The 24,229-nt window shown below is 53.2% G+C and overlaps 1 protein-coding gene across 2 annotated transcripts in view; it reads right to left on the reverse strand.

The window, feature by feature from the left end:
• Window positions 1–373: 373 nt before the first annotated feature.
• The window catches only part of MAPKAPK3 (MAPK activated protein kinase 3), a 29,501-nt gene continuing 5,645 nt past the window's right edge, over window positions 374–24,229 (reverse strand). For both annotated transcript variants that reach the window (XM_046680337.1, XM_046680330.1), the window contains exons 3-11: window positions 8,935–9,074; window positions 7,613–7,677; window positions 7,075–7,154; window positions 5,141–5,264; window positions 3,857–3,932; window positions 3,393–3,517; window positions 2,840–2,925; window positions 2,485–2,565; window positions 374–1,749 (exon numbers count right to left, since the gene is read on the reverse strand). In XM_046680337.1, the coding sequence (XP_046536293.1) occupies window positions 1,597–1,749; window positions 2,485–2,565; window positions 2,840–2,925; window positions 3,393–3,517; window positions 3,857–3,932; window positions 5,141–5,264; window positions 7,075–7,154; window positions 7,613–7,677; window positions 8,935–9,074 (930 nt within the window). In that variant the 3' untranslated portion in view covers window positions 374–1,596. The remainder of the gene's footprint in view (window positions 1,750–2,484; window positions 2,566–2,839; window positions 2,926–3,392; window positions 3,518–3,856; window positions 3,933–5,140; window positions 5,265–7,074; window positions 7,155–7,612; window positions 7,678–8,934; window positions 9,075–24,229) is intronic.

Raw genomic sequence — 24,229 nt, forward strand, 5'->3', positions numbered from 1 at the left:
ATGAAATCTGGCAGCTTCTGAAAATAGCTCAGCGCTGCAGCAGGCACTCTGCCCGCCCTTCAGCAGGCTGGCACGCAGCTGAGGGTGGCCACTGTGGGCAGACGCTAGCGCACACGGGGCGGGGGGGTGGGTGTCACACACACAGTGCACCAGGGCGGCGCAGAGCTGGTGGCATCGGGCAGCTGCCATCCCTCAGCTCTTCTGACCTTTCCATGCCTGGCGAGGCCACAGTGGCCCTGGACTCAGCCTGGCATGCTTACTAGGACTGAGGCACCCTCTCCAGGAGGGGTGAAATCACTAGTAGGCATGAGCACCTGCCCTTGGGCCACTTTTGTCCACTCACGTAGACAAAGAGAAACCCAGGAGGCAGAAGAAAATGCCAAAATGGTGTTTATTAATATCTGGATGTAAAATTCAGCAGTGTTGTCCTATCTGATGTGGTCTGGGGTTTCCCAGCCAGTGTGAGAGGGGTCAGGAACCAGAAACCTGAGTGTCAGGCACTTATCAGGCCCATATCAGGCACTTAGCACTCGAAGGCTACCCTGGGCAGTGGGGGGCTAGGTAAGCCTGAACCAGCAAGGAAGGGACCCTCTCTGCTCTGACTCAGGCTGAAGCCAGGGCCAGACCTTCTAAGCATCAGTCAGCAGCCTCAGGTCTCACCCGGAATATAGAAAGAGACCCCTGATTAATGGGGAGCCTCTTGGCCCTACCCCCAGCCATCCACTCTCATAAAAATACACCAAGAGACAGCCCCTGTCATCCATCAGGACAGGGTGGAAGATGAACCATTATGGAGTCCTGTCTGGGATCCTGTGATGGCTTTTGTCACAGTAACATTTTCCACAGTAGAAAAAGGTTAAAAATACCTCCCACCCTCAGTTGAGATGAGAGGCCACTCTTTGGGTAGGGGGTAGGTAGTAACAGGATGGCTGGGCCCAGGGACTCCATGGAGGGAGAGCTCCAAGGGCCCTGTGGGATGGGATTGCAGCAAGACAGGGCTGAACCACCCAGGAGGCAGGCAGACTAACCCTATTGCCTCAGGGACACCAAAGAGTGGGGAGCCTGAGAGGGGCAAGCAGTGTGAGGGAGATCAGCCTCCCCGAGAAGACAGAGGCAGAACTTCAATTGCCTCTTCTCTCTCCCTTGCTCACTCACTCAGCATTCACAGACAGCAACTCTATCCCTGGTCACCATGGCAACCAATGGCCGGATGCCTTTCCCAGGGCCAGGCCCATCTGCCTACCCTACATGGGAGTGTCTCCATGGAAGGAGGGAAGCCACAACTCCCACTGGCCCAGAAGTCTAAGGCCATGCCCCAGGGCGGGACTGAGCCCTGGCTCACTCGGGCCACTCTGGCCAAAGGGGCTACAGCTATAGCAGGTGGCTCCCTGGCCCCCAGGCTCTGGCCCCTCTCTAGGGTTCCCAAGGAGGTTTGGGGTCATGGTCCCCCATCCTGAAGTTCCAAGTGACACATTAAAACACAACAAAATAATCCTTTTGTTAAAAAAATGACCCTGGGTGCTGGGGGGTCAGGGCTTCAGCACACTCCAGTCTGTCCCCCAGGCTGAGAGGCCAGCTCCTCCAAGGCCCCATGAGCTACTGGTTGTTGCAGCCCTGTGAGGCCGAGGAGCTGCCTCCCTGCTTCTTCCTCCGCTTGTTGAGGAGCCGGTTGTTAGAGGTCTTCAGGTCCTTGATCTTCACCTGGTCATAGTCCACCCGCATGGTTGCCAGAGCACTGGTCATCTCCTCCTGGCGACAGGTATAGGGCAGGTCAGTATGCACTGACGTCAAGAGCCATCACCCTCCTGCCTGGGCAGCCACTTAGTAATGACAGTGATGGCAGTGACAACCTTTGCTGCCCAAGTGCCCACTGTGTGCCCAGTGCTGGGCTCATCTCTTTGAGTCACATAATCCTCACTATAGTCCTTTGTTGTGGACACTGAGTTTATCCACTAAGGCACAGAAAGTATGGAGACTTCCTAGGACACACCAAGGGTAGATAGGACAAGGACCTAGATCAATGTCACCTGTTCAGAACCACAAGGCCTGCAGGGAAGGCCATCTTGTTGGGCACTCAGGGCACTGGGGCCTGAAGATTGTACGTGGGTGCCCTGGGGCTCTGAGCTGCTGCTCCATATGCTCAAACCTGGTCTCTGCTGAGCCTAAAACCAGGCTGACCACCCTCCCAAATGTCATAGACTATAAGAGGCGTTATGGCCAAAGCTTGGGACCAAAACCCCTTCAATGAACCCCTGGCCCAAAGCCCCTCTTCACTGAAGGAGTGAATCAGGAGCACCTCCCTGAATAGGGTAGTGCAGCCCAATGCTTTGAGTGCCATGGTGGACCACTGTTGCAGTCACTGACACCTTGTGCTCCAGGTATGGGGGAAGGGCCGAAGACCCAAGCTCTGGGTAGCCATTACCCTGGAGTCACTTTTTCCAAAACCCTGGAACATACAAGGAGACCGGGGCAGAGTCCACCCACCTTAACTTCATCCCAGTGGTCTTTGTCTTCCTGTAGCACTCGGGCCGTGTGAAGTGGGGTCTGCGGCACCACCATTGATTGCTGAAAGGAGCCCCAAGCCCATGGATTAGAACCTGCAGGCACCTAGGACAGCACTAGCTCCTCCACCCACTCCCTTTCTCCCAGTCTCAGATGGGGAAACCAAGGCTCAGGGAGATAAAGGAGCTTGACTGGAATAGTGGCAAAGTCAGGGTGTAGGTGGGGCACTACTACACATCTGTGGACCATGCCAGGGCCTCCAGAGCCATCAACCTCCTGCCTGGCAGCCCTGTTCCAGCTCTCCACCCTGCCAGCCACAGGATGAGGAGGAACTCACATTGATCCAAGGATGGTTCATGAACTGCGTGATGGTCAGCCTCTCTGTGGGGTCTGTCTTCAGCAAGAGGCGGATCAGCTGCTTGGCTGGGGAAGAGAGGGGAGTGGTGAGGTTGCAAAGTTCCTCAGAGCCAGTCATCACCCCATCTCTCCACGTAGACCACAAGCTCTGCATATGCTCCCAAATTCCTAACCCACAGAAACAATGGGCTGGTCATTGTTTCCTGTTTTAAGCCACTAAGCATTGGGGGTAATCTGTTAACCAGCAATAGATAACAGACTCAGGGCAGACATGTTTGTGGTCCCCAAAGGGAAAATAAGAATGAGCAACAGGAGTTAGGGGAAGTTTTGAGGAGGCAAGTTTTGAGCCCATTTAGCAGATATAGAAACTGAGGTTCAAAAAGATTAGGGTCTTTTTGACCCTAGGGTCACACAGCTGGGATATGGGGGATCCAGGATTTGAACATAAATTAGTTTGACACCAAAGTTGTATCTCCCAGAATGAAGGCTGATGGGGTTTAACGGGGCAAGCTGGGGCAGAGAGGTTCACTCACCATCCTCAGAGACCTCCGACCACTCAGGATTGGGGAAGCCATACTGGCCCAGGCGGATCCTCCTCTTCATCCCTGGGGAGATGGCCTGGCCCGTGTTGGAGTAGAAGGGCGGGAAGCCGCACAGGCTGGGGAAGGGCGGAGGTCATTTGGCACAGGTGTGGGGGCAGCGTCAGAGTGGACCCATTCTCCTCCCCAAGTCCCTGACTAGGGAGACAGACAGCCAGAAACCACAGGAATAATAGCAGCCTTCTGGACTCCCAGGTCATCCTAGGAATGCCATTTGCCTTTGGCATGGGGAGGCCTTCAGGCAGCCTGAAGGAGGGGTGTCCATGACCAAAAGGGAAGGGCAGTCTGCATGAGGAGTGACCCACTCAAGGCCCTCACCAAGGTTGGGGGTGGGGGGGGCAGCAGAAGTGGAACTGAGGTTCATGGGGGGTGCAGGAGGTGGAGGTGGTGGTACTCACAGAATGTACATGATGACACCCAGAGACCACATGTCACACGACTTGTCATACTTCTCTGGACCCAGGACCTCAGGAGCTACCAGGGCAGAGGGCACAGGTGGGCTCTCAGCCCCAAGGGTCTTGGAGGCCAGGCAGGAGCCTGAAGCCTGAGCAAGGTGGGGAGTAGGTGCCCAGGCTGGGGGTGGGTGGGGCAGAGCAGACTGGTGTCTGGCACCTTCTGGGAAGGCAGCATGTGTGTGAAGTTGGGGGAGGAAAAATAGCTCCCAGAAAAAATAAACTCACTTTTAGGCTGGGCTGTAAGGAATGATACCCTCCTAGCTCCTTTGGGCCAGACTCAGCCTTGGTGAGGGAGGAGAGGGAGAGAAGGCCAGTCTGGGGCTTGGAGGGGTCCTGCCATAGGCGAGAGGGCCTCAGCCCATCAGCTTCCCTGAGTCCCTTGCCTCCCTAACAGCACAGCCTAGGTCATGGCAGGGAGGGGCTGGAGGCAGGGCTCTGGGTTCCAAGGTCAGCTTGGCTACCATTCCATGGGGCCTTGGTCTGGTTTTCCCAACTGTGCAATGAGATGAGTAGGCCAGAAGATCTCTAAGTCAAAATATTGCAAAACTTGTCCTGGTAAAAGGAGTGCAATTTCAGCTGTCTCAGGGGGCTTCCCACCCCATTAAGGAGCTTTCTTGGAAGGCCTCTCCTGTGGGAAAAGAGCCCTCTGTAGAGTGAGTCATCACCCCACTCAGGTAAAGGGCACTTTCAGCAGGGGCTTTTCCAAGTCTGGGGGCTGCCCACTCACAGGGCACCAGGGAGCTTTCCAGGAAGCATGAGAATGTGTACACCCCCAAGTCCCATCCATGCCCTGGCCTAAGGGACTCTCTCCCACAAGGCAGGTGGCTGGTGCCCTGTATCCCTCTACTGTAGGAGGAAAGGTCTGCCCACTTTCTGAATATGAATCCCAGGAAGATAAAAACTGGAGAAAAACAACCATGGTTGGGCTCCGTCCCGAGCTGATGGCAGCCTTTTATCACGTATATATTTAGAGCTGCTGTGATGTCATTCAGCTCACAGGCCACAGCCAGAATTTTCCTGGATCTATTTTCAAAAGCAGAAGCTGAAGTTTGGGAGAATATTTTTGCAGCCTCCGGCCCCCCACGTCACCGCCTCCATACAGTCAGAGTCCTCCCCTCCCTCCTTACTGGGCTTTAACCCTTTGGCTTCTGCAACCCACCAGCTGTCCCACACCACAGCAGGGTCCACTGGGGGTAGGGAGGTACAAACCATGTCCCAAGGACTCACCCACATAATAAGGAGTGTAGCAGGGTGTCTGCAGCGCATTTTGGGTAGTCTCCTTGGCAAAGCCAAAGTCAGTGAGCTTGAGCACTGCATCTTTCTCCTTGGACGTGTAGAGCAGGTTTTCAGGCTGAGCCAGGAAGAGAAAACATTGGTCTAGAGTTAGCCACCAGGGTGGCAGAGTCCCAAGGTGATCTTCAGCCAGACTTCCTCCCCATCTCACCCCAATCGATGCAGGAGGATCCAGGTCCGTCTCATTAAAAAGACCTGGGCCTTGGCCACAAACAACATGAGCCAAATATGGAAGACCAAGGTGGCTGGGAGGTAATACTGCCTTTCCAAGAGGGGAAACTGAGGCAGGTGTTCAGCCAAGGCTGTGAATAACCAAGTGTCACAGAGAGCCCAGGGACAGGAACTTCTGAGCCCAAGTTGGTGATGCTGCCATGAAATGCCAAAATGAGGGTTCTAGGGGGAAGGTAGGCTGCTCATGAGCCAGTGTTGCCAAGCATATGTTCTGCACCCAACCCAGAATGAGCCAGCAGAGCATCCCCACCTGAGGTTGCTCAAGGAGAAGCCCCCACTGCCTAGGCCCCAGGAACTGCACAGAGGCAGTTCTTGGTTGCAGAGGAAAAAGAGGCCTGAGAAACGAGGGCAGTGGGGAGGTCTGCATGGAGGAGGCAGCCTTGAAGCTGGTTTTTAATGAATGGGTAGACCTAGGCCCATGGAGAGGAGCAGGAGAGACCCTCAAACAGAGCTGGGACAGAAGGACGGGGTGTCAGATGGAGTTTCCAGTCTGGAGCCAGTGAAAGCTATTTCTTAGGCTTTACTTGAGATGATCTGACCTTGGACTGGGATAAAAACAGGGAAGCAGGTTTGGTCTACACAAGGGAAAATATCCTCTCCAGAAGGCTTTGCTCCCCTTGGGAAAAAAAGGAAACCATGGCCAAAATAAAGCAAGATTTCCAAAGGTGAATATGTCGTGGTTCCACGTCTATCAAGAATCAAAGGATAACTGTATGCGTTGGCAATGCTCAGCCAGGTGAAAGACCTGATGTAGCAGCTGGACCCTCAGCTCTCCTCTGCCCAGGCTCAGGAGGAGATAAGCCTAGGGAGGTAATGCTCTGGGTTTGGGGCAGAGGGCCCAGGACTTGCAGATTCTGCTCTGATGATGACTGGCATGTACACGCATGTGTATATGGGGCTGCCTCAGTTTGCATTTCATCTGTCTGATCCTGATGACCTCTAAGACCCAGTGCTCTCTGGACAGGAAATTTGGAGAGCTGAGCTTCAAGAATATCTCTGAAGCCCATCCACTGAAAGGGCAAGCAGGCCCAGGGACTGCCTCTGCTCCTTCCTCCTTGCCTCCCAGCATGGCTTCTTTCCCTTAAATTGCTGGCAGTAGAGGGCCTAATCTGTTGAAACTATGGCTGTTACTTCACAGAAGCCCCAACAGTGTCCCAGGCAGCCCCAGTCTGAGGCCTGGCACATTACATGTTCACGATGTAATTGTGAATGAACAAATGAATGAATGAATCCCAGCACAACAACTGCAGCCTTAGGCAACACACTTAATACTTAATCTCTGAGCCTTAGTTTCCTCATCTGTAAAATGGGTAATAGTATATATCTCATAGGGTTAGGTGAGGATTAAATGAGATGCTTGTCAGAGCCTACTGGCTTGAGGTAGGCACTCAGTTATTCTTATGGCTATTGGGATTACACAGTGTTTGAAGGAAACAAGGAGACCCATCTGGCAAGAGCAGAATGAGTATGCTAGAACCATGGGAGAAGAGGCTGAGAAGAGCAGTCTGAGCCAGGAGGCAGAGGCCTTGAGTGCCAATCAAGGAACTTGGCCTCCATCTAGTGGGTGCTGGAAGCCATCAGGAATTGTGGATGATACTCCCCTCCTTGGTCCCCCAACCTGGGTCCTGGAGCCTTACCTTGACGTCTCTGTGGGCGATGTTCTGGCTATGCAGGAACTGAATGGCAGTGCCAATATCTCGCATGATCTCTGCAGCTTCTGCAGACAGAGAGGAGGGAGTCAGTGATGCCAGTCAAAAGTCAAGCAGCCTGGGAATCCCCACTCTATCATCTCCCCTGTGACAGTGTAAGATGGCGACAGTACTCCTGCCACCCAGGAACCCCATCCCATTCCCCCACCCCAGTCACCCTCATCTCCTCTGGGGATGTTCCCAGCCCACCTGGACCTCTTTCCTCAGACCTGGGCTACCTCTCCCCAGCTCAACTGATAGTTGGCACCAAGAGGCTTTGAGGTCTCCATCCCAAGGCTGTGGAGAGTCCATTTGCAACAAGGTGTCACAGACTTACAGAACCCCTTGGGGTATGGGCACTCTGTAACACCCTCTCTTATTCAGCTGAGGAGACTGAGGCATAGAGAGGAGCAGGGCCTTGCCCAGTAACACACAGTAACTCTGTGTGATCTATCTCAGCCCCACTGGTCCAGCTGCATGCATGTACCTCTCTCAGTGAAAGCCTGGTCGCCACGCTCCTGAATCCTGCTGAACAACTCACCACCTTCCATGCTGTAAGAGAAGGTGACTGTAAGCAGGGAGGGGGAGAATCAGGCATCAACCTGCCCCTGTCCTGAATCATGGGGCCAGGCCTCAGGCCCTGCAGCTCTTTCCCTAGAGAATAGTGACTGTCAGCCTTCCTGTACCTTGCAGAGCCTGGTGCATGGGTGGTTGTCAGCTTGGGTGGGTTGAGCTGAACTCTTAGAACTAGGGAAGGGTGGTGGGCTCAGATCTCACCAGGGAGCCCCTGTGTTCCCAGTGGCACTGCCCCCACCTGGCTGGAGCTTGGGTACCCCATCCCCAACCAAGTTTCAGTTTACCCAAATAAGGAATGAGATGTCAATTATCGTCATCATGACCACTGTTTTCTGAGCACCTACCATGTGCTGTGCCCTGGGCAAACACTTCGTGTGCACTGCTATGTGACCCTGGGATGGTCCCTTCACCTCTCTGTGCCTCAGCTTCCTCTTTTACAAAATGGGGATTATGGCATCAACCTCACCGAGTCGTGAAGTCTGAATAAGCAATACACATGGAGCACTTAGATTGGAGTCAAGCATACGGTGAATGCTACATTAAGATCTTCTTCCATATTTTACATGGGAGTTACAAAGATTCAGAGAGGTTAACAGCTGCCCAAGGTCACACGGCTAGTGGGGAGTAGAGCCAGGATCTGAACCCCAAATCTGACTCAAGAGCTGCTAACCTATAGGGTGAGGGGAGGACTTGAAAGGCAGATGGGGGGGAATTGGAGGCCCAGACACAGGACCCAGGGTCTGAGGAAGGCTAGGGCTAAGCCACAGCGCTACAGGAGAAGCCCAGGGTGAAGGAGGCTGCTGGCTCCTGGTTCTAGGCCCTGATCACCCAGCATCTGATGGGACCATAGGAGCGCAAATCTGGGTAGGAAGGAGAAAGCTGAGGGGACTATATATGTCCCTCTCTTCCCCATATTTCCCCCCACCCACATTCAGGGCTTGGTGGCCTTCTCTGACAGCTCTTCAAGCCCCTCCTCGTAGAGTGGAAATCACACCCAGGGAGGCCATATTAGAGCCCCTGTAGTTTCCTTCCCGCCCTTGTGGGAATGCCCTTGTGGCCAGCTGCACAGCTCCATGGACAGGGCCTGCAGCTGTCCCTTCCACTACCCCTCAGGGACTGGGGTGCCTCCTGAAGCTGCTATCTGAAGAACAGGGAGGGCCCCTGGAAGAACGGCGGGAGCCTGGGGGCCACAGAGGTAGCAGTGAGGCATGGAGGCAGGGTGGACCGGCATACCATTCCATGACGATGAGGAGACAGCGCTTGCTGTGATGCATGTTCTCATATACGTCCAGGATGCGCACAATGTGGGGGCCGCCAGAGGCCTGCCAGTGGTGGTCCACCTCCTGCCGGGCCTTGGGGCTGTCATACAGGAGCTGAGGGCAGGTAGGCATAGAAAGTGTCAGGTTCATAGCCCACTTCCCCCACAGCCACCCAGATAGTGCCACTGCCCTCACTTTCCGGACAAGGACATGTAAGTTCAGAGAGAATTGTGACTTGCCCAAGGTCACCCAGCTTATGAAGGACAGAGTAAGGATTTAAATCCAGGTTTTCCTGACTTGTGGTCCAATGAGCACATTGGACCTGTGCATATTGGAGCACGGGACTTGACTGAGGGTCAGCTTCAAGCAGCTTGGCTATTAGCTCAGGGAGGCCCTGGGAGGTGGCTCACAGCTTGGAATGGCTCAGAGGCCAGAGAAGTCCCTGCCCTCCTCCCCGGGGGCAGCAAGTGAAATGGAAATTGAGTGAGTTTTGCAGTCAGATAAATATCAACCGTGGGACCCCAGGCCAGGGACTCCACACACACCTTGAGCCTCATTTTTACAATGGAATGGTCCAAGGGTTGTGGACCCAGAGGCAGAGTCTAGGGACAGAGAGTACCCTAGTTGAGAGAGGTGATAGCTTAGTGGAATGAGATCTGGGTTTAGGACTGAATTCCTCCAATGACTTGGTGTGACCTCAGGCAAATACTGACAGCTTCAAGCTGCAGCCCACAGCTCTGTAAAACGGAGTAATAATGGAGTCATCCCCACAGGATGCATCACAGCAAGGCAGGCAGCAGGTGGGCGGGTGTCAGAATCCTTGCTCAGGTTAACTCAGCCCTGAGCTATGGCTGCCAACCATAAGGCCAATCACCGGAAATGAGCAAGGAGTAGTCCTGCTCAAAGGAGGCGTTGGGGGAGGAGGAGAAGTCAGCATGCAGGGGGAGGTGGCCCAGAATGGGGAGAGCAGGGACAAGCCATCCCCTGGCAGGGCTGCTTACCCAAGGCCCAGCCACATTTGTTTCCTAGCTGAGCTGGGCTGGGGACCAGGGTTGATACCCAAGACTGGGGCTCAGATCAGCCATCTTGCTCAGTACCACAGGACCCTGGGCCACCCCTGGACAGGATGGTTTCCCCTCTGCCAGGGCACTCTGTGGGGTAGGCTCTGGGATCAAGCTGTCTAGACAAAGGTAAACTGGGCAGGGAGGAAGGCAGTGGGCTCTCACATCTGCTGCCCCCTGGCTGTTACCTCTACCTCTGGCACTGCTCCCCTCAACCCTAGCCTAGCAGTACAGGTAGCTGGGGAAGCCCTTCCACCAGCTCTGGAGTCCCTACTCCATTACCCAGTCTGGGACAAGGTGTACATGGAGGCTGCTGTGGGCAGACACTCCCAGCCTGGAAAGCACAGATCCTTTGCTCATGCTGCCTTTGCCTCCCAGAATGTCCCTTGGTTCCATGCCCACACTACTCCCAAGCACAAGGTTTTTGCTCACAGCACTGGGGGCAGAGGCTCAGTCACCTCCACTTACCACACCAGCTTGCCCCCACAGTGTCCTGAGGTGGCTCTGGCCAGGGGTACCCCAGTCCTTAGCCACAAGACCCAAGATGCACTGTCCACCCCCTCTGCTCTGTGCTCTCTGTATCGCTTTTCTGCCTGGCCTCCTAACCCTTTTCCCTGGCCCTCACCACCTCTTCCCCAGCCGGACATGACTGTGTCCTGTTGGGGCCCCCAGGCTGGCTTCTGAACCCCCTCCTTACTCTGCCCTACTTCTGGCATCTCACCCATACACTGGAGTCCTCTCTTCTCACATAAAATCCCAAGCCCACAGCTGGAACACTTTTGATGGGGTCCTCAGCCCCATCTCTCCCTCTCTGGCCCTTCTCTACTTTTAAATACCCACCCCAACCCTCCAGATAAAGGCCACCTCCTTCCCTGGCATCCAGGGCTTGCCTCCCTTTCCCACCTCATTTCCTGCTACCCCTGGCCCCAGAACACATTTTGATCTGGCCAGAACGACATACAAACACGCCTCACTCTATGCCTTTGCCACGTGCACTCTTGCCCTGTTTCCTTCTCCATTGCATCAACTCCTTCCTTTTATTTCTTTGGTGAGGAAGATTTGCCCTGAGCTAACATCTGCTGCCAATCTTCCTCTTTTTCCTCTGTTGCCATCTGGTTCCTCTGTTCCGTATGTGGGATGCTGCCACAGTATGGCTTGATGAGTGGTATGTAGGTCCATGCCTGGGATCTGAACCAGTGAACCCCAGGCCACTGAAGTAGAGCACACGAACTTAACCACTATGCCACCAGACCGGCCCCAACTCCCTCTTTTTCAGAAAACTTCCTGCCTCAGTTCAGATGTCTCCTCCTCTAGAAAGTCCCCCAGCAAACTCCTCCAATGGTTTTTGCTTCTGTACCTCCCACTAGGCTGGAAGCAGCTTGAAAACAGAAGCAGGTCAGGTTAACCAGGTCCCTGGCTGGGGCCTAGCAGAAAACATTGGGCTCCTGAACAATCAAAGGATGGGAGGTCATGGGGCTGGAAGGAGACAGGAGATGAGAGATGAAAAGGAGGAGGGAGGTGAGGCCAAGGAGGGGCCAGAGAGGCTCCTGGCCTGGGCCTGCACCCTGTGCCTTGCTGAGGTTAGAGCCTCTCAGCACCTCCCATCCCACTCAGTCCATATTTAGGAATCCATTTCCCACAAGGATTAAAATAGTCCTTCCCTGTGTACCAAGGCCCTGAGAACAGGCACAGAGGCGGGGAGAGGGTTGCTCCCAGAAAACACAATAAATGTCCCCCTCTGGCCTCTCTGCAGGGAAGATCACAGGGGCCAGAGCCCTGGACCTGACCCCACCCAGACCCAGCTGCCAAGAAATCTCCTGGGCTGTCATTCTTGATGTCTCAGGTTGACCTCAAATGTGGCCCCAAATCTATGAGAACCTCAGTTTCCTCATCTTTCTTCCCCACAGCCAGAGCCTTCTCCTCTTCCAGGAATCATCCCAATGTCACCCCCTCTCAGAAGCCCCCCTGACCACTCTGTCTAAAGAGGACCTCAAGCGTCTCTCATTCTCCCTTCTCTCTTTATTTTTCTTTCTTTATATATATGCTTTGTTTATTGAGGTATACTTTACATATAGTAAAATGCACAGCTCTCAAGAGTCCAGTTCAATGAGTTTTGACAATTGCACACACCCCTGTGACCCACACCCCCATCAAGATGGAAAACATTTCCAGCTCCCCAGAAAGCTCCCACGTCATCACCCTTTTTATCTCCCCCCTGTGCAGCACTTGCTCACAACCTACTATTAGCTGGTTCCTTTGATAACTCTTTAAACAAACACACACACACATACAGATACTGCATTTTCGATGTGCCTGGCTCTGTTGTGAGCACCTTATAAATATGAGAAGGAAGGGACTTCATTATCACCCCTCTTTAACTGAGAAATTAAACCACAGAGAGGGGAAGTAATTTGGAAGTAATCCCAAATCACATGGCTGTTTCCCCAGTTGAGCCAGCACCATGCTGCCTCCCTCTTCAGACTATGGGCCCACAAAGGCAGGGCCAATCTGCCTGGTCACCTCTGGGTCCCAGTACTGGGGCACAGGGCCTGGCACAAAGCACTGACTAAGCTAATATTTGTAGATTCAGTGAACAAATTGATAAAGTGGGGACAAAGGGAAAAAACCCTCACAACTCATCATGAGGACAGAATAAGATTAAATTGAGGAGGACCCTGAAAGGCTCAAAAATTGAGAGACATGACAACCAGGCCAAACTTGCTCCCCACTGTACTTCACCCACCCCTCTGGTAAACCAGACTTAACTTCCTCTTCCAAGGAGCCCAGCCCAACTGCTCCAGCCCACAAGGCCATTGCTACAAGTTGGCTTCATTCATGCAGATACATGAGTCCTCACTATGCTTCATAAAAGGTACCCCCAAGGAAGAGCCCCATCTTCTTAGGCATGGGAATGAGCAGAGGGCTAGGAGACAGGAGGTCTAGGTTCTACTATTCTTGGTGTGAACTTGGGGTGGTCCTTTGCCTCTCTGGGTCTGTTTCACCAATGTTAAGCTGCAGGGCTTGGGCTAGATTGGTGGGAGGGGGACCACAGGGGGATCTCTGGTCAGGGGCTTCTTGCAAAGTACTTACTGTAGCCCCATTCCTACATCACTGCCCCCATGGAGCAGCCGCTGGGTCTCCACACCCAAATGCCTGAACCTGATGAGGGCCACCTGGTACCTTGGTCCCCAGTCACAGCTGGGAAGAAAAGAAGATGGGATGGCCTTCTGACAACCTAACAAGACCCCCTCCCTTGCCACACTCCTACCCTACATCCCCTGGGACCCCCCCCCAGGGGTCCACCAAAGCTGGAGAGTCTGTGATGGCTCCTGGGCAGCCCCAGGGCTCCAGCCAGTGCCCAACAGGCACCCCCACACCCACCTGTGAGACAGAACCCTGGCTTTCTCCTAGGGGAGGGGCTCCCAGCTGTACTTGAGATGTGGGCCCCACTGAAGTTAGACAAGCATTCAATTTGAGATAACATTTCCTTGAACACATGACACTGCTCTATCCTCAGGCTTTGATGAAGTGGTTTCCCCCTCTCCCTTCTCCCCTCACTCTGCTTTGCCAAATTCTCTTACCTGCCCAAGAGTCCACAGCCAGATGGCAGACCCCTACCAACCCCATCAGACAGCGGACCCCAGCAAAGGCTGAAGGCAGAGGGGGCCCATGCCTCCACAGACACCTGCCTGTGCCCTTCCAGCATCACTAGGTAGAATGAGAGCCTCAGAAGTGGCCAGGTCTCCTCACTACCTCCATGCTGTGTTCCTTCCCACCCAAGAACAGGGTTTACACATAGGTGGAGGAATTCTTAAGTTCAGAAGCTGGGAAAACAACAGCAGCATTTGACTGTCTGGAAAACAATTTGCAGTTTACAAAACACTCTTTTCCCTTATCTCATGGGAATGCTCTGTGCCACCCTGTGAAGCAAGCAGGGCAGGGACCATCAGCCCCAATTTACAGATTGAGGAAAAAGAGGCTCAGGAGGATGAAGTCATTGCCCTGGGGCCACCCGGATGGAGTGTGGCAAGGCAGGAACAGGGAGGAGACAGGACTTTTGAGAGAGCATCCAGACAACCCCTCCCTGAGGGGAAATGAGAGGAGGGGGTGGCCCCAAGTCAGGGAGGCACTACCAAAACAACAGCTTGCAAGACTCGGGAAACTTGTTCCGAAATAAATGTGTGCATAGGTGCATGGGTGTGTGCACAAGCAGGGGTGGGGGAAGAGTGTGTGCATGGGAACATGGGTAGAGGTATACATAGGGTGTGTATGGGATTAGGGAGCATGGGTGTGGGGGATGTGTATGAGTGTGTGGACCATGGGTATGTATGCATCTCCAGCCTCTGCAATGTTGACTTTGAACCCCCAGAGAGTGGGACCCATTCATCTATCTACTTATTCATCCAATATTTTCCATTTCTCTGAAGTGAAAGCAGAGAACTGGGCACAGAGAGGTGCCCAAGAAAGACTGGGGGTCTTGCTGCCACAACTCAACCTGTGACAGCCTTACCCAAGCAGCTGACCAAGCCCAGACCCCTCTGCTCAGACCTTCTTTCCCAAAGGCTCCATCTCTGCCGCAGGGCCCATCACCTCGTGTTGCCTAGAGCTGTAAAAGCACCTTCTCCATCTTCCTAGAGCATCAAACAGAGCTGGGATGTCTGCAGCAACTCCGTAAAGACACAGCTTTGGGACCAGCCCCCAACACCCTTCTCCAGCCACCTCCCAGCCCAGGAAGGGCCACCTATGCAGACCCATACGCCTGCCCACACATATCTAGTGTCTATATTCCAGCTCATCCCAGGGCTGAGCTCTTCTCAAGCGTTCATAGTATGTCCATCTGTCTCACACACACAGGAGGCCCTAAGGCCACCAGCCTGAACAGGCATCCTCCCCCACCCCACCCCAACTTCCACACCCCCAGTCAATTAACCTGCAGCCCAGGCCAAGCTATTCGGTGACCTCTCTCAGAACACCCATTCCTTCTGGGGGAAGAGAGCTGGCTTGTAATTTCTCCCATCAGCAGTAAATTAAGATATTTGAACTCTGGATTTCATGACAACCCACAGCCTAACAGACATCATCCCTATAGCAAAGGGAACCTCCTGGAGGCCAGGGATCCAGTTCCTCTCACTGCCTCATGGACCACTACAAGTCCTATTATTTCTACATGCCCTGCTCACTGACAACAGGATTTGAGGCATTTTATAATTCTAAAGCATGATAGAAGCCAAATAAAAGAAAAAACATCAGATTCTCTTTAGAATGAAGAGAAAGATAAAATGTACCAGAAACCCATGTAAGTTCATAACTATAATCAAGCACACATTTTAATTCTGAGCTTCCTGGCAGTCTTTTTTTTTTCTTTCAGGAAGATTAGCCCTGAGCTAACATCTGCTGCCAATCCTCCTCTTTTTGCTGAGGAAGACTGGCCTTGAGCTAACATCCGTGCCCATCTTCCTCTCTCAACTTTATATGTGGGACGCCTGCCACAGCATGGCTTGCCAAGCGGTACCATGTCTGCATTGGGGAACCCCAGGCCACCAAAGCGGAACGTGCACACTTAACTGCTGCACCACCGGGCTGGCCCCTTCCTGAGAATCTTGGCAAAGAAAGAAACCAGGTAGGCTCTGCTGCTTTTATCCCCCCGATGAAGACATTCATTGAACTTTTTCCAAGACCAAATTCTAAAAGGGCTTTAGCATCAGACCTTATACGAGAGAAAAATATAAGATTCTGGCAACGCCTTCAACAATAATTTTGCAAAAGATACAGAAAGGTTCAATTGAACATACCTAACACAGATTCTGCCATAAAGACTGAGGCCAGCACTGGCAATGCAGCCTGGCACGACTGTCAGGAGGGCTGAGATAACATCACCAGGCCCTCTACTTGCTTGGGATTCCAGCTTTGATCTGAGCCAGAGTATGGAGAGGACAGAGGCAGGAAGGGCTGGTATGTCCCTCCAGTACCTTTTCTCCCACCCTGGGGGTGTCATCCTAGCCTCAGGTGATCAGCCAGAATGCTTGAAGAGCTGCATTTCTGGGCTGTGGATCACACCACAGCACACATGCTCAGTGCCAAACACTCAGGCAGCAGAACTGAAAAAAACGTTATAGGAAAATAGAGGTTTGTCATTCATTTTTTTTTTAAAGATTTTAATTTTTTCCTTTTTCTCCCAAAGCCCCCCCAGTACATAGTTGTGTATTTTTAGTTGTGGGTCCTTCCAGTTGTAGCATGTGGGATGCCGCCTCAGCATGGCTTGATGAGCAGTGCCATGTCGGCACCCAGGATTCGAACTGGAGAAACCCTGGGCTGCCCAAGCAGAGCACACGAACTTAACCACTCGGCCATGGAGCCGGCCCCTGTCATTCATACTGTTTTCATGTGGGGAAGCCCTATTCTCTACAGAGGGAGGTTGCAGATAAGAAAAGCACTTTGAACCTACCATACTCCTTCCTTGACAAGAGCTTTCAACTCAGCCTATCTAAGGTCCCTTCTGGATCCCAGTTGTAGTTATTTGGGATTATTTTCCCATGGAGATATATTTCTAATTTTATGAGAGACACCATGGCAATAGAAGGATTCATTTTACAGTCAGCTCTTGAGACTACCCCTGCCTATGCTGTTAGCGCCAGTGAGGGTTATTAACATGCTTCACCCTGTCCCCTGGCCACGAGTGTGATCCTTGTTGGCTGCTCTGGCCACTCAGAGCAGAGCCATAGCTTCAGGGATGGGGTGGTATAGACTGACCTGAAATTCAGGGTTCAGAAGCAGGAATTTCCTTTTGAAGACCTCAGTATCTTCCTCATAAAGCTGGAGTCATCCCCTACTCACTGCCTTCCCCCTCCCCCTCCCCACAAGTGGACTAGTGCTATTTGGAGAGCTGCTGGTAGTGTCAAATCTAACTTTTTAGCCACAGTTTCAACTTAGAGCCTCAGACATGTGCCATTCTTCTCACACACGCTCATTTTCCTAGCTTTTGTAGCTCATTAAGGAAGCTAATGGAACCAATTTCGCAGCTAGGGATTAGTTGGCCTTACGCCAGATCAGACCTCGCTTCATTAAGTTCTAACCGTATCCTGTCCTCTATCTCACCCTCTCCATTTACCTCTCACCTGAGAGGCTAAATTCTAGGGAGGTTGGCTTACATGATACCACTGACCCCAGTGCCCATGCCCCAGCCAGATGCTCTGGACTGAAGGCATCAGGTCAGTGTTAGTGCCCCCTTTATAACAACTGTCTCTCCCTGGTGCTTAGCCAGCGCTGTGCTGGCCACAGTGCTTGGTCACAGATACCACCTCATTCAGTGTTCACCATATCCTGAGAAGAACCAGCATCATCTTTTTACCTGTGGGGAAACTGTGACTCTGAGAGGTTAAGCAACTTGTCCAAAGTCACACAGCTGGGTGGTCAGAGTCAAAACTTGAACCCAGACTTGTTGGCATCTAGGCAGAGGGGATCATGCATGTAGCTGCTTTGCTCCTTTTATATGTGGAGCTTGAACCCACACCCGTGAGTCTAGACCAGGCTCTGCCACTTCGTGGTTATTATAACAGTGGCAGATGTTCATGGAGCCCCTGCATGTATCTGGCATATGATACCTGTTAGCTCTTGCCCTTCAACAACTGCATCATTAGCCACCATTTTCAGCTGAGGAGACTCAGCTCAGGGAGGTTTTCTGGCTTCTTTTGGTCACGTGGTTCATACGTGGCCACCTCTGAGTCTGGGGTGGCCTTTGGGAACCAGGATTCAACCCTCATGCCCATGGACGCCTGCCCATTTTACAGATCCCTTCCTGACTCCTGCAAACATTCACTGGCCCTGCTGGGAGCCAGGCCCAGAGCTGGGGCTGGGAACGCTGCCACAGGCATTCTGTCCTCAAGGATTTAGGGGTCTCTGGATAAATTACTGCCAATTAGGATGCTTGATGAGAACACAGGCCCTATGGAACTGGTCCTGTCTCCTTCTCTTCCCTTATCCTTTCTTTCCAGCCAGATGCTGTCAGAGCAGGCAAGATGGGGAAGATTAACCCCTCCTAAGGGAACCCAGGAAAAGAAGGTCCCCCAAACAGCTGATCCCCTCCAGGCCAAGGCCCCAGTACCTGATGGCAGGGGTAGGGGGTAGGGGTGGGGACAGCTAACAGGATGGGGGCTTCCCTGACCACCTCCCACCAGAGTGCTGAGAAAGGAGGGAGCAGCTGAGGCTCAAAGCCCACTGTCTTCTCAGGAAACTCCACCCTTCCCAGGAAGCTCTGCTGACAAGAAAGCCAATATGCATTTTGAAACTGTCAAGTCTCAGGAACACAAGACTCCTTCAATTTGCTAAATTTCGGTGGCCTCAGTTTATCTGCTTCCCACCAGTCACAGACAATCTGGAAACAAAGCCAGAAGTGCCAATCTGGGGAGGGGTAGAGGGGAGTCAGGGAGGCGAAGAATGCTTCCAGAAAGAGGGAGCTGAACTGGGCTCCCAGGCAGGGAGGGAACAAGACAGTGGGAACATGAGTGCTAACTGGGGCACCCCTGGGTGGGTCCCAGTGCCCCAGGTCAGGAACTATACACTATAAAGGACCAGCTGTGACCACAGGGCTACAGGTCAGACCTGGATACCAGGTGCAGAGGCCATCCTCCACTTGCCTGTGGCTTTGGGCAGGCCATACAACCTCTCTGAGCTTCATTGGCTCAATCTGGAAAATGGAGACAGTGACAGTACTCACATTCCCAGGTGGCCATGAGGATGGAATGAGAACATACAGCTCAGATTAGCACAGTGCCAAGTGCATGCAGAGTGGAAATGGGTTTCAAGGTTTGCTTGGCTTCAGGATTCCCCTGGGTCTTGCCCTGAGGTGGCCTCACACTCTTCACTTCCCTGTTCTCCAGAACTTGGGGAAATCCAGAAATCCAGATGCAGCCTCTGGGACCCAGGGGAGGCAGATCCCCTCCAATCCAGCAGCTCACAGGAAATGGTCTCAGATCCTGAGAGGGGCAGGATTGGACTGGGCTTTGCAAAAGTGGACCAAGAATAAAGAGTCTATGGATCCTGTTTTGCTGTGAAAGGCTCAGTGAGGAGGGAGCAATCCCTCCAGGGTGGAGAGAGTGGTAATGGCTGATCTCAGGGAAGGGACCCTGATGGGTGGGAAGCAAGGTAGACAGCTGGGGACTGAAGCCAGGGAGCTAACCCAGCTCTCAGCTTTGGCAGACTGGAGAAGAGACACATCTTTCCTCTCTCAGGTGGCACTTTTATACCCCTCAACTCCTCCATGCATCTTTTTTATTTTTTTTGCTGAGGAAGTTTCGCCCTGGTCTAACATCTGTTGCCAATCTTCCTCTTTTTGCTTGAGGAAGTTGTGCCCTTAGCTAACATCTGTGCCAATCTTCTTCTGTTTTGCATGTGGGTGGCTGCCATAGCATGGCTGCCAACAAGTGGTATCAGTCCACGCCTGGGAACTGAACCTGGGCTGCTGAAGCAGAGAGCACCAAACTTAACCACTAGGCCATGGGGCTGGCCCCCATGCCTCCTTTTGAGCAATGTGCCCTTCTGCAAACTATGTGGTGACCGTGGGCCAGTCCCTCAACATTCCTGAGTCCCAGCTCCCCAGCTGTGAAATGTGCATGCACTCTCCTCACAAAGGGCAACAGAGGGGAGGGGAACAGGCAGCATCTGCTGTACAGGTTCGGGACAAGGCCTGGAGAGAGCTCTGACTCCCGGCTTTCCTGGAGGTTACTCACTGAGTAACTGGCAGGGTCGGAACTCCCTCTGTGACAGGCAGGTGCCAGATCCCAGCATTCTGCCCACAGCCTTCCCATAGGGGGCTGAGGAGAGGCCACACAGGTGCCTTGTCAGCCCCCTGAGTACACACACAGAAGTCCAGCTTATATTATCCTCCTTTAACTTCTCAGAGGAAAAAAGAATTTTTCTGTCAAAATCAGCTACACCATTGGTAAAACACTACCCTAGATCTATTTCTTCTATGGTAGTATAAAAATAGGACATTGCCATCATAAGACTGGAAAATTTTAGCAAACACAAGAAGAATAAGACAAGCGTCTTATTCTAATCTCAAAAATAATATCCCTTCAATGGTCCCTCCTCATGAAGAGACCCCACCGCAGCCACAGTCTGTTCCCCAACTGTGCTGCTGTGATCCCTGCATAACTGGTACAGGGCTACAGAAGGCAGTGGCCACCTTTCCTAAGCAGGAAGTGACCAGGGCCAGTGAGGTCATGCCCAGGCAACCCCTGCTGAAGCACCCAGCAGGCTGTGCCTCTGCCCAGCTCTGGAGAGAAGGGACCTGACAGCCTCTGGCTCTCAGAAGAATGACAGTTGGTCTCTCTCCCCCTGGAGATGTCACAAAGATAACAAAAGAATAAGAAGTGGGGGGTCGGGAGGATTTACTGGACCACTCCCAGAGGCATGGCACAGGGAACCTAGGGAAGCTTCTGACTCCACCCCTGACCTCTCTTCCTGAAGCCAACATCATATCTGCTTGGCCTCTCTCTCACTTCCCTTGGCTTCATCCACGTCCCTGTAGCTCCCCACACAGGCCTGGGTGAGCACAGGCAGCCATTGCCCTACTCAAGCTCCTCCCAGGGGAGGCAGGGACTGGCTTCCAACTCCCTTGGCCGTTGGCTCCTGGCCCCTGTCTCTCTCCTGCTCTTGTTCAGCTAGAGGGCTCCCAGGGTTCCAACACCAAGACAGCTCCTGGGAAACTTTCCTGGTCTCTGATCATGTCATGGAGCCACAACCATGAGGAAGAGGAAGCTGGGGAAGAAGGAAGGACTGGCCCTCTGGGAGACCAGGGTGGTAGCCTGGCAGCACTGAGGGACATTCCTGCATTGGAATGGGCTGCAATGACTCATCCCCACTCTCTCAGGCCTTCCTAGGGTAAAGACGCACCCTGGTACAGGCTCAGCCTGACTCAGGATTTAACTAGGCCATGGAGTACAGTGGAGAGGAGTCTTTGAACCTGAGTCATAACCCCAGAGCCCCTGTCCCTAGCAGAACATAGACCCTGCTAGTGCTGTCACCACAAGCTGACTGTTTCCCTGGCAATACCACTTTCTAGCTGGCTTAGGAGAGGCATCTTGTGGCACCCTCTAGCCAGTCTCCATGCTGCCTCTCTATTTGCAAGAGCAGCCCTAGCGAGAGGCAAGGTGGACCCCACCACCTGCCTGCTTCCCTGGCACTGCCCAGGATCACTGCCCATCAAAAAGGGTCTTCACAGCCAGAAGGGCTCTTGTCAAGCAAAACACTCAGCACCTCATCTTACAGATGGGCAGACTGCAGCTTTGGAGAGGGACCTGGCTCCTGATCCCTGGCTGAGCCTGGTACACAGGGAGGGACGGCTGAGAGCCATGACTTGGCTGGACATGCCCCTGCTATGTGACCCTGACTGAGTTATTCTGCCTTTCTGAACCTCAGTCTCTGCATCCATGACATGGGGGTGAAAACCACCCATTCTTAGATTCTGCTGTGTTCGTGTTTAGCACATGGGAAGCACTCAAGGGATAAGCGGATGCTCTTATCCCCATGCCCCACCCCAACCGCACCCCATGTGCCACTGCCTAACAGAAAGCATGGAGAGCACCTGCCAGTCCCTCTGCCACATCCTGAGAAGGGGGCTTGTTTACGTTGGAGGAACATCCACAAAACAAGCTATGAGTCCCTCGTGGAGGCTGAACACTTAGGAATGGGGCGATGGGTGTAGCAGATCAAGGCCCTAGCCCATCACCCCTGAAAACAACCTCTGAGCTTCACTGAGGTGAGGGGGGTCAGGTGCAGGGTGCAGGCTAGAGTCAGCTGCTCTGGGGTGCTCATCCCAGCTAGTGTGGGGGTAGTGCACATGCAGTTTTGCCCTCCAAAATGGAGGTAGATTGCACCTCATGTCTCAAGCCCTCCCAGCCCTTCCACAGGTTCCTCTGGCTGGCTCTGAGGCTCGGTTCAAGTCAGACCCCAGATTCTCCAACCTTAGCCAGGGAATCCTCGGGAGTCATAATGCTCCTGGTCTCGTACCACTGTCCCAAGAAAAAGTCTCAGACCATTGAGGCATATAAGGAGACCCAACAACAGGGTGGCAGCTGAAGCTGACTTCCCACACTCCACAGGGGATGCCTCGGGTCACGAGTTTGGCCCAAATGCTCCTGACTCCGCTGCTCCATCTGCCAAGGCCACCAGCACCTGATCAAGGCCCACAGCAGGAGAGGACACTGTGACTGGCATGAATACAGCCAGGTGCTCCTCCTTCCTGTCCTACCCCCACCCTGCCTTGAGAGAGGGGAGACTTTCAGGTTGACTAGAATGAATCCACAGCACCTGACCAGCCCCGCATGTGTCCTCCGCCTGCCCTTAGCCTGCAGGCTGCTGAGAAGAGGCCCAGCAGAGCCTGACCTATGAGACAAATATTAGTGGCAAGGCCTGAGAGGGGAGAGACTGAGTGACAGCAGAAGAAAGAGACGGGAAAGAAGAAATGAGAGGGACAAGGAGGCAGAGAAGATAGAAAGATAGAAAGTGCCACAAGGAGAAAGCAGCAAGGACAAAGCCCTAGCCTGAAGAAAAAGGAAACTCTAATATCAAACCCACAAAAAAACCAAAATCAATATTCTCAGCATCTCTGGCCTGTCCAGTGCTGAAAAGGCCTCCTGAGGCTCCTTGTTCCCCCAAACAGCTGCCTTGTGCTCGTGCTCTAAGCAAACCCTCTTGGTTCCCACACAGCAGCATTCTAGTCACAATTACACAGGACCTAATCCACTTAGTTCCAAAAGGATGGGAGGGTTCCTTTCACACCATTCTTTCCCACCCCACAAGGGGCTGGCTTCCCCAGGTGCTGAGTGAGCCCAAGTGAGTTCTCATAAAGCCCAATAATGTGCCACCAAAGAAAATGCACCCAGGAGGCCCCAAATGAGAACTCCGTCCTCTGAAAGTGTCTGCTGGCCTGTGCTAACTCATAGCAGAAACTCGGGGATAGTTATGGCCTCCGAGACTGAATTCTGCTTCCTGTCACATGCTCAAACCCAGGATTTAACTGCACCACAAAGACAATGGTATTGCAATAGATTCTGAAACTGCCTTTTGTCCAAGGTCACTCAGGGAGAAAGTGGCAGGAAGAATCTCAAGCCCAGAGCCCTGCTCCTCTCTCAACCTCAGGCAGCCTCTTATGTGGGGCCACACAAGATCTCGAACAGATGGGAGTGAGGGCAGCAGAAACCAAAGTTCTCCTGGGAAAACACAGGAGCCCCTGGGAGCCATGGCCTCACTGCCCTGAGAGCAGCAGACTCACCTATGCAGGAAGGGTTTGGTGCACACTCTTACAGCAAAGGTACGCTGGGAATGCCCCCTCACCTAGGGATCACCACCATCCTCAGCTCTTGCCTGGTGGCTGTCATCTTTGGACACAAGGCAGCCAGTCGCCAGGCTGAGGCCAAAGGAGGATGGGGGACTGCAGAGCCAGATGCTCCACCTGCTGCCCCTTCTCAGAGATCTCTCATGGTGATCTCCCAAGGAGGCTCTAAGAGAGGAAGATGAGGGATCCAAGTGGGAAAACAGCTCCTCCAAGTGCAAACCTTGGCGGAGATAGAACAGACCTCTGTTGTCATGGAGACCAGGCCCTTCCTGAACTGAACAATGACAGCACAGGAGACCCAGAAGCCCTATACAGCACCTCCAGCAATAGCCCTCCACAAGGGTCCTGGGGATGCTACGAAAGAAAACTCCGGGGGAAGGAGGAAGGATTTTTGCCCATCTAGTGAGGGAGAGCACCAAAGACAGACAGAGGCCTCTGGTGGGGTGAGCTATGACTCTGAGCTGTGGGCAAATGGAGAGGCAGAGTCACTGACAACCTTTTTTCCTCATCCTTCAAGGTCCTACGAGAATGCCTCTTCTTCCACAGAGCCCTTTAGTCCTTCCATGGCTCCCCAGGGTTTGTCAGGGCCTGGACACGAGCCCCGCACTGAGACCAGCCACATCCTGCTGGACACAAGACTATGAGTGGGGAAATGGTACTCCACAGCAGGTACTGAGCTGTCCAAACCAGGGCATGTTGTCCTACACACCCTGTGCCCTCCTCTGTCACCCACATCCTTCTCAGACTGGAAACCTGGATGAAAGCTGGCAATCTCTTCCAGGAAACCTCCCCTGGCCAGCCCAGCCCTGCAGTTTCCTCTCGCCCACTTACCAACCTGACTTCCTTCCTGTGGCACTCTGGATTCTGCTGAG

The sequence above is a fragment of the Equus quagga genome, chromosome 1 (genome assembly GCF_021613505.1).
Source record: "Equus quagga isolate Etosha38 chromosome 1, UCLA_HA_Equagga_1.0, whole genome shotgun sequence".
In the NCBI taxonomy this organism is placed as follows: domain Eukaryota; kingdom Metazoa; phylum Chordata; class Mammalia; order Perissodactyla; family Equidae; genus Equus; species Equus quagga.